The sequence below is a fragment of the Candoia aspera genome, chromosome 2, assembly GCF_035149785.1.
Source record: "Candoia aspera isolate rCanAsp1 chromosome 2, rCanAsp1.hap2, whole genome shotgun sequence".
Taxonomy (NCBI): domain Eukaryota; kingdom Metazoa; phylum Chordata; class Lepidosauria; order Squamata; family Boidae; genus Candoia; species Candoia aspera.
Window position 1 is genome coordinate 155,566,553 of NC_086154.1, and position 10,605 is coordinate 155,577,157.

The following is a 10,605-nucleotide window of genomic DNA, read 5'->3' on the forward strand; positions in this document are numbered from 1 at the left end:
AAAATGATTGCATATGTATCTTTAATTTGAAGTTATGTTTTGACTGTCTTTCAGAGTAAAGAATCGCTGAGTTAGTAAAAGCTTGTATCGCCTTGCAATGTTGGGGAAATAACAGTGGCAAAAGCAGTTAGATTATAATAAAAGTGATGTTAGATTATTATTAATGACACAATGCCTGCGTTTCACTCATCAAATCTGCCTACCTACCTTAAGTTGCTATCTCACACAGTATGTTTTCAAACCATTCCCTGAGGCCAACACAAAAAGTAACTCATGCTTTGTCATGGAACACTATGACATCAGTGGGCTATTAACTGTGTCACTTCTAGGAACCAATTCTTCCTGGCCCTCATTCAAAGTTTCCAAAGAGGGATTACAGACATTTTTTACTCAGCTGTACTCTTGGTCTGCTTTGGGAATAGTACTGCTTCCCTGTGTGGCAGCTTCTGCACTCTCACTGGATCAGCTAAGTTTGTCCATATATCAATAAACAGGGTCTTACAAATAGCACTCAAACGTTTAATGTTCAGTTTTTCAAAATAAATGTGCCCTCTAAAAACCTTCTGGGCTTCCCACCACATAGAACAAATGGTAGTACATGAAGCCTATGTATTTTTTTGGCATGTCTGACTATGTAATGATTTTTATAATAGTAAGGAGAAATTAATGTCTGATCAATAATCATTATCAATGAGGTTCAGGATCTGGTAGCTGTGTAGCTATACGGATGCATGGAAAGATACTGCTTTTTTTCCATTTATAAAAGAGAACAATTGTCCTGTCTCTTCCACTGCAGGCATAGAGGCTGTCATGGCTGGTACTTGATCTGGCCAGTGGATGGCCTTTTGCTTCAGACCTTTGTACCAATTTGATAATAGAGGATCAAGGAGACGACCATGGCAGCCAGCTACAAAACAAAAGAAAAAGTGACATGAGATTCACATGAACAGGTTGCAATGCTGTTTTACTAATCTGATGCACCCAATGACATAAACTGGATTTAAAATCTCCTCAAAGCCCACAGAAGCTATTGCAGTTACTCTTTCTTGGTTTTCAGAAGGATTATGATAACATTTTGGAGGAAAATTTGCATAAAAATAAAATCTGATACAGGCGTAGCTGGTTCACTTTCTGTGACAGTATATTCTGAAAACATCTAGACAACATCTGCAAATATTGTAGGTGAATGAAAGAATCTTGTCCTATATTCATCAAAGAGTGAAGATCTTTCTGCTTTTAGAGAAAGGTGGTTCTTTTGCAACTATTTATCAATTCCTCTATCAGAAATGAGTTTAAGATAGCAGCCTCTGCACTATTACCCAGATCAGCAGGTATCTCTTAAGACCAGAACACAAGTGGAGACATTTTGCTGTGGTGGTCAGGAAACAACATGGAGCAGGCCCGCAACTAGGGTCTGTGTCACCCAGGGCAAACATGGATTCCGTGCCCATTTTGGTGCCCCCCAAGCGCACATTTTGGCACCCCCTCCAGCGTGGCGCCTGGGGCACATGCCCCACTTGCCCCACCCCCCCAGTTGTGGCCCTGACATGGAGTATGATTTTAAATCTGCTGGTGCCATTCAGATTTTGGCATTATGATTGCCAGAGTCCTTTAGTGGCATAAGAAATTTAGGCACTGCTACAGATCTGAAGAATACAGGCTGGAGAAGGGTGTTAAAAGATACCCAGACTAGACCTGATCAAAAGAGGTAATCAGATGAATGATACAGTTTTTCTAGAGCCTCTATCAAACAAAACAGCGAACCATAAGTTATCCACACCGTCTGAGCTTTCACAACAATCTGAGTCACAAACCAGTTACTTCTGGAAAGCAGATTCTTGGGTCTGTGTAAATAATGACATGAAATTTGAGATCAGGAGAATGAGCCTGTGGACGCCTACCTCAACCATCCCAATGGCTAGAGCCACTCCTCCAACAATCTTCCCATTGTGTTTCAGAAACATCTCAAACTCAAACAAGCAGCCCTGGAAAAAGGCACATTATTTATTTATTTATTTATTTATTTATTTATTTATTTATAAATCTATTCACCGCCCATCTCCCCCTCATGGGGGACTCTGGGCGGTTTACAATAAAATGCAGTTAAAACTTAAAACCATTTCAGTATAACATGTATAACAGTATACATGATGTGATGGAGAGCATTTCTTACCACATTTCTGTGTTACTGAAGTCTCTTGATATTAATATCAGTACTGATATTGATACATGAGTCCTGGATCATGTTGCCAGTTAACTGAATTCCTTGGGACTCTCAGAAAGGTTGTTTTTTTTTTAAAGTAGGAATGGAAGCATAGTAGAAAAAAATTCAGAGACCTTTATTTAAAGAAGTATATGTATTAGCATAATTTCTTTAACGTTTTTTTAGTTCCTGTCATTAGGCATCGAACTTGGAGACCATGGAAATAAAAAGCTTTACTTGAGTAACTTGATTTTAGAAAGTCTGTGCATTTTTCTTTAAAAAAAATAATTTAATATATGCTAACCCTTGCCAAACAGCAAATGATTAGTAAGATTCTTTTGCCTCTCTTCCTTCCTTATTCGTTAGAAAAAGGAATTCTGAACTGTACATGCAACACAGGAGGATACCCCCCAAATTATATTGAAAATGCATCATTCATTAATTCATTAATTCATTCATTCATTCATTCATGAATCACTTGCAACTGATTCTGGGGGGCTAATATTGAATCATATAAACCTCTGAAACACATGTCCACAAAGAAAGCAGGTTGTGGGATGGATACCAGGCTGAAGCTTGATCATTCTGTTCTGAAACATTTGGTAATACTTTTGTGTCTACTCCCACCACTTGTAACATGTGCATGATGCCGTTTTTAATGGGGAATCATGTTGCTTTTGGATTCAAATGTTGCTTTCAGCTATTAATACATTATTTCTGTCCTCATGTATTGACAAAGGGAAACACCCATTGTCATTTGTTATTTAAGAAACTTCCAAGCAGAGATGTAGATCCAATAGGGATCAAGAACCCAGTCCCACTGATCAGATGATGCTACAGGTGATGGCTTATGAAAGCAATCTTGTTCACATGTTTCCTGTAATTCAGGAATAGCTATAATGAGGCAGAAAATGCCACTGTCCAAACAGCTTGCTTTTGTTTCCTTGTGCTGGAGGAGTGCCTGTTTTCCTCATGGAGGAGAGCCCCAATTTGTCCATCTGCCCAACTCATGTTTCTTTGTCATGGTGGTGTGCTGGTTTGACCAGCTTAAGGGGTCCAAATTGAGTGATCCTGGCATGACACTCTTATGAACTTTGAAGGGGACTGATGCGAACACAGAAGAATGTTATAGATTTATTCCTTTTTCTTTGACTTCTTTAAGGAGAGGGGAGGGATGTTTTGGGATGAAGCCTGGGGGAAGAGCAGTGCAGTCAGTAACTGGCCAACAGCTGAACACTAGATGGTAGTTCTTTGTGCTCAGCTATTGGGCCAAATCAGCCAGTTCCCTGCCTATAAAAACTCCTCTTCTTGTAATGTCTTGCATTCCAACAGGATCTGAAATTATCAGTGTTGCTTGGAACAAGTAGGCTTTGAATTTGGATCAAAATAGTTTGGGGATGAAAAGGTTGGTTACCCCCTCAATTAGCTAGATTTTATCTACGGTCTGGGTGGGGTGTCATATTCCTCTAACAAAAGTTAGATGGGCTGCTTTGGTTTTAAAAGTAAATCCTTGCCACAAACTTGAAAAGCAACCAGCCTTTTGTGATCTTTAGGAACCAAAGTTACCTGCTTATTGTGGTCTATTTCAAATTGCTGGCATTCTTTGTTGGACAGGCAGCAAAGAGAAGGATATTTCTCATGAGTTCGATAGAAGTAGGAACTGTTGAAATCAGCATAGTTGTTGAATCCACAGCACTTCAGCTAGAACAGAAAGATGCATCAGGTTTTCAGTCGCCAAAAGATGGGGAAGCAGCCAGAAAGAATATTGACTATCAGGAATCTGTTAAGACATAAACTTAGTACCAATGGGAGCTTTAAAATGTTATGAGAAGTAACTCACTACAAATAAAATATATACATTTTGAGATTTATATTACCCAATTCATTGTGCCTAATGTCTTACAAGCCAAAGAAGCCATTTTCCAAGTTTATTTCCAGATGTTATTTCAACTGCTGCACATAAACAATTCAGTTTATTTTCTCAGTCCACATCTTTCTTCGTACACTTTACTGATGCATGCGCTGATTAAAACAAAGGAGTCTTGATGCAAGTGCAAATTAAATCATGAATGAAAAAAGATCTGGCCATGGGCTCAAGATTCTTTCCCACTCCCCACTGGTGTTTACTTAAAATGTGCATGCTACATACAAAATGTGCATGCTGCTGTACAAAACTGTAGCAAATTTCAAAATTAAACTTAGAAATTCTTTGAGTTAAATTGGAAGACAGACAAAAAGGAATGCAGTGGCATGCCAGATAGTCATCTGAGCACTGGCATTATATTATCATAAGTTATTTTTCAGCAGTAATTGGGTGATATCCTACGTGGATATAAAATTTGAGGTGTATAAGAAAATATAGCATTGCTTCAGGGCATTATCACAATATGGTTCTTATTATAGAGAGGCTAAAGAATCATTCATGTGTGGAAGATGAAAAATTCCAGCCCTAGATCTTAGGATGTTGCAAGAATAAACACGCGGAGACTGTTGCCTAAGGACTGGAAGCTCCCCATTGGTATCAAGTGAAGTATATCAGTATCAATATTCAGAATCAATTTTATTAGGATTATTCAACCCCAAAGTACAAAAATAATAAAATGCAAATATATAAAACATAAAACATATGAATGCATGAGTTTTCCATTCTGCTATAAGACTGTAATAAAATATATAAAACCCAGGATATGTAAAACATGTCAAATCAAATTATTTCAAACTTGAAACAGCCAGTTTTGAGGGTACAGTGCCTCCCCTCAAGTGTGAAACAATTGCTTTGATTGTGAAATGGGCTGCTTCAAATTCAAAACAGATGCCCCCCCCCCAATCTGAGACTGGTAATTTCATACCCAAAACAAGATGTTTAAAATTTGGAACTGTTTGATTCAAAATGTTTTGCACACCACTATTTATTTATTTATTTACTAAACAAATTTATAAGGCCGCCCAACTCGCACACGGTGACTCCGGGAGGCTTCCAAAAAAACTGTTGAAAACTGTTGAAACTATTGAAAAACTGAAAACTTTCTATCCTAGTAAACTTATCTATGTCAACCAACAATAGTGCCTATCAACTAGAGTGGACTGTCTACTCCTAAATATTATTTACTAGATGGATATTCCACCAAAGAGTCTATTAAATATTATCTTATAGAACTGGCTGCTGCACAAAATTTGCCTGCACTGCGAGAAATTTCAGCTGATCACTTAAGAGTTCATGAAATATGAGTATCTCCATATCCTGTACATCTCCATAAAATCTCAGGACTGTGCCACCTGCTATTGAATGTCTTTCAAAACCTCAACTATAAAAGCATGACTTACAATGTAATTAGAAATTGGACTTTGCCAGCTGAATTACCTGCTTCATTGTACTGTCCCAAATGGCTGTGAGGTCTTCTTGCCTCCCATAGTCTTCTTTTAAAGTCTTCATGGCCCAGTTTTTCAAGTGTTCAACAAATACATCTGTCTGGAGTCAGGAGGCATATTAATGGTAAATAATATTACAACTTGTGATGTGATGTGCTGTCACATCACTTCCATATAATACTTTTTAAAGTTAATACTTTTTAAATAGCTTTATCAGCTATTCAAGGTCCTTCACTACAGTTGGATAAACTGTGGTGATGCCCTGGAATAGTCATCAACATGCTGAATCAGCCTGCCCCAATTTAGTGCTCATCAGATCTGTTGGATTACAACTTCCAGATAGCCCAGCAGGATGGGGACTGGGTAGCACATGGAAAGATGTTGAGGAAAGGGGAAATACATAGATGCAAAAAAGCAAGATCACTGGTCCCAAAAAGAGGCCCTGGAAAAACAACTGGCAATGATGAACTAGGTTCAGAAGCAGTCATTTCATTTTGGCAGGAAGAGAACCCAGGTCCTTCCATCTCATTTAGTCATTTATGAGTCTCCTCCAAGGGAAGAACAGAGGCTTGTTCTGATGCTCACTCTAAGACACTTCCAGGAGATTGCCCCACCTTATCAGCACCTCCTCACAAGCGCCCCAAACTCCACTCTTTGTTGTGTTTGTTATCATGAATATCCCTTTGGTATTTTCTCAGAACACAATGGGACTCTGTGTCTTCTATGCAAATTAGATAGTGTTACTTTTCTTTTGATAAATGACTCAATTTGTCTTCAAGATTTCTCTCTTCACAACTTGGACTGAAGAGGCATCAGTCTCCAAATGTCCATGACTTACCACACTGGAGAAAATCAGCACCATAACAGCACACACCACTTCTGCTATGAAGATTACCAGTATAACTGCAAAGAACTGGAAACAGAGAAATATGGTGTTCACTACCAGCAATAGCCAGAGCTCTGAAATGCCAGATAAGGATTACAGCAGGCTCAGGGTTTAGTCAAAATCTAAATAAAGTGATTTCCCAATGTTTTTAAATAGAGAGTTTCAACATTGCACCATAGTATTGGTTCTAGTTGTCACAAAGAGAAAGGGACATACTGCAGTGAGTAGACAAGGTGTTCAATTCTTTATTTTGGTGAGTTTTTTCTCATAGTATTAGCAATATCTATGTAGCAACCCATTTTTATGTATACTCAACTTATACCTACTATAATGGATGTCCACATGGGCTATCAGGCAGATGGGTGGAAGATAGTAACATCCTGCCAAAAATGATGTGGCCTGAGACTGTGCACCCCTCCCCACAACATTTGAAGGAACCCTATTTGACAGGATGGAGCAGCCAGATCTTTTAAGAGACCTCTCTCTAAAGTAAGTAGGCTTCACAGAGAGATGGATCTTCAGACACTTCTCAGGTACTTCATAAAGATGCTTGGTTAATCAATGTTGTGAGTGATCCAGATTTCTGAAAAAGTTTAAATAATAGCTGTACAGTACTGTACTCTTTCAGATCCTTGTTCCTTACAGGACTGGAGCTTCTAGGAAAATATTTCTCATTTTATTATCTGCCATGGCAAGGCTAGTGATTTGAACTGCAGTGCCTTCTATTGAGCATTTGTGAATCCCAGCAGGGGTATCCAAGGAGGGTGGGGAGTGTTAAAAAAAAAAGTCAAGATTGAAGCCCTGCCCCCTTTTAATGCATATCATACATGCAGTGGATGTAAAAAGTGGTGGGATTTCAATTGTGTGGCAACCATCTTGACTTTTTTGACACCATCACACCCACACCAACACCCACTATGTCCCTGAATTTCAGCATTCTCCTGTCAGGACTCTGTGATAGTTCCTTCTCCTAAGTGGCCTGTCTCTTTCTTTCCCCTGGAGAAATGTAATCATATTCTCATTTGCATCTCAAGCCAAAACCTGTACAGTATTTTTATTTTCTACAGCCCACCAAAACACTTGCTCCTGGCACTTAAGAGGCATTCATCGCCGACAGTTGTACTGTAGTCTATTTCTTCTATCATTTACGAAAAGCAGGAGACAAAAGTTTTAACAGTCTCTTTAAAAGGTAGTTAGATAGATGAGGCACTATAATACTGCAGGGAAGGGAATTTCCATGTTAACAAGTTTGGATTAATTCGTATTCTAAGTTGCTGAAAGATATCATACGTTAAGAGATCCTGACTTGATACTCCAAGCATACACAAATAATGTCAAGGAAGGAAAGCAAGAAAAATATTTCTTAGTAACTTGGTTTCTATTTCTAAACCACTATGAGAGAAGGCTTCTGAGATAGCCAAGAAAACAGACCAATGGATCATTGAACAAATCAACCCAGAGTTCTCACCTGAGGCACAAAAGACCAGCCTCAAATTATCCTACTTTGGACACAATTATGTGAAGACCTAGCTCCCTGGAGAACACTCTAGTGCTGGGAAAGGTAGAAGGAAAGAGAAGAAGAGGATGACTAGCAGTAATGTGGGTGGACTCAGTTACAATGGCAATGTGTACATTGTTGGAAGACCTGAAGGACCAGGTTAGGGACAGATCATCACAGAGAAAATCTATGTGGTCACTAAAAGTCGACTTTGACTTGATGGCACATAATCAATCAGTCAATGAGAGGGAAGCTCTGAGATATCAGCATTGCAATGTGAATGTATTTTTTCTTTATTATGAACCATTATTGTAATGTTATTTCTATTTATTGTTTTATTGTATATGCATTTTGTACACATTCATAAATTTTCCAGATCAGAATGAGAATTGGAGTGCAGAGATGGCTTTGTAGAAAATATGTGGCAGCCAATGACAGTAAAAAACATCAGTTACACCTGGGGGGACAGGAAAAGGTGAGGAAGAAACTCAAGATTAGTCTGCCTTGACTCTCTTGGGTATAAGAGGAAGGAAAAGAGAAACTCTGTCAGGCTTTCAAGATTCCATTATTATAGCCTATATCAATAAAGTAGAGTTCTCTATTGCTTGTGGTGCTTGTTTTCTCACCTGGTCTGTCCTGAAGGGCTGACAGTTTACTTCAAATGTCAAATAGCATTCAGTACTAGGGCTGTGCAGCACTTTGGATTTGAAAGCATAAGATGCTTCAGAGCACATACAGGCATGTCCTCAGAACCTATCTACAACTCCTTCAACCTTTCATCAGTCTTTTGCTGATAAAGAAAGAATCCAAGCGGGGTAATTCTTTGTACCAACTACTAACATATTAAGAGAATTCTAAGTAACAGAAAACAGTATTCCTGATCACCTAACTGGAATTTTTGAGTAACACTACTATTGAGAACTGATTTCAGCCCAGCCCCAGAAACTAAACATGAGTCAAACATGCTTGAAAAAGGGCCTGGTGATCCCTTCATAATAAATGCTGGTTCTCATTTATTTGGGGACTGTACCTAGCATATCAAGATTCGTAAGGACTGGGAGACAGAAAAAGTCCAGGAACATAAGTCGATCAGGATGTGAGTAACCCTGGGTAAACCTTACGGCTTAGCAACTTCATGACACCCATGTCTTTTTTGCAGATCACTTACCACTAACAGGAGACATCTGCTTTCTTTCACAGCTCCCCAGCATCCCAAAAAGCCCATGATGAAAAGGAAGGTGCCAACTGCCATGCACAAGTAACCCACATGGAGCAGAAGCATCAGCTGTGGTGCAGCAACTCCAAGGATCTTCACAAATGAATCACCGTCTACTTTCACCCAGATACCAATGCCCAGCAGAACCAGGCCCCCGAGCTGGGAGGAAAAGGAAGAGGAATCAGAAGATATCTTTTCTGCACTAGAAAGCCCTAATTCTTCAATAAAAACGTTTGAATTCTGAGCAAAAAGGACTGTTTGCTAGCTTCAAGACACCATTTCTGAGAAACAGAACCAATATTGATTGACTGATCAGAAACATTCGTCAATCCCCACTTAACCCAATGGATACTCAAGGCAAACTACACTCTATAATAAAATAGGATCAGTTAAAAAGAAATACATACAAAAAGCTTAAACAAAACCAGAACAAGATCTTTCTTAATAAAAAGCAGAGAATGGGCATTAAAATCCCTTCAGAGTGTTGTGGAACATTTCAGTCATAACTACTATAGCCTTTTAAAAGATGACTTCTATATCTAACTAGATATATCTGCAGACTATACAGGCACCTTGCTTGATGTCCATTTGTTCAGCAAACATTCAAAGTATTTACAACTGCCTTTTGGCCTCCCGCCTACCCACTGCTGCCAGCTGCCCCCGCTGCCACACCTGCCACCACGCCCGCTACACCTCGTGCCACTATTGTACTGGCCCAGGGCCTCCATTTGCACCCACCCAGGGGCTCTGTTCACATGCCAGCCAGGGCCTTCTTTCACACCAGTACAGCAGGGTCTTCTTTTGCACACTGGCCAAGGCCTTCTTTCACAAGGTGTGCGAATGGAGGCCCTGGCCGGCGTGCAGGAGAAGCCCTGACTGCACAGTGCAAAAGAAGGCAGTGCAAAAGAAGGCCCCAGCTGGTACAGTAGTGGCGCATGGTGCCGTGGGTGGTGGACAGGACTGGGTGGCAGTGGCAGCCAGCGGCAGCGGGTAGATGGGTGGCCAAAACAGCAGAGATGGGGGGTAGAGAGGTGGATGGAGGGACCTGAAGTGGAGGCCTTACCTTTTTCCAAGAATGGCTTGGATCCAGGTGGGTCGTCACCTAATGACCGCATGGGATTCACTCAACGACAGCAATTGGGATTGCCAGAACTGCTGTTGCTAAGCAGAGCGGTCACGTGATGTTTCACTTAACAGCTGTGTTGCTTAGCAACAGAGTTGCCAGTCCCAATTAGGGTCATTAAGTGAGGACTACCTGTACTGAGAGTGGAACTATTGTGTTGGTGAACAAATACAATACTGGAGTAGACAGACGTGCAGGGAAGGATGACCAACAGGAGATGGTACTAATCCTTCAATTATCCCATGCAATTATCTCTATCAGACAATGCTGGACAGGGAGGGATTTGCTAAGAACTGGAGGATGGAAGAAA

General features: G+C 40.0%; 1 protein-coding gene across 1 annotated transcript; it reads right to left on the reverse strand.

Moving 5' to 3' along the window:
• Window positions 1-622: 622 nt before the first annotated feature.
• On the reverse strand, window positions 623-9,900 carry TSPAN16 (tetraspanin 16). The gene is made up of 7 exons (XM_063293032.1): window positions 9,814-9,900; window positions 9,125-9,412; window positions 6,411-6,485; window positions 5,565-5,672; window positions 3,770-3,904; window positions 1,902-1,985; window positions 623-907 (listed from the first exon to the last, which is right to left on the reverse strand). Exons 1-7 carry the CDS (start codon window positions 9,898-9,900, stop codon window positions 851-853), a joined length of 834 nt encoding a protein of 277 aa, XP_063149102.1. The 3' UTR covers window positions 623-850.
• Window positions 9,901-10,605: the final 705 nt, after the last annotated feature.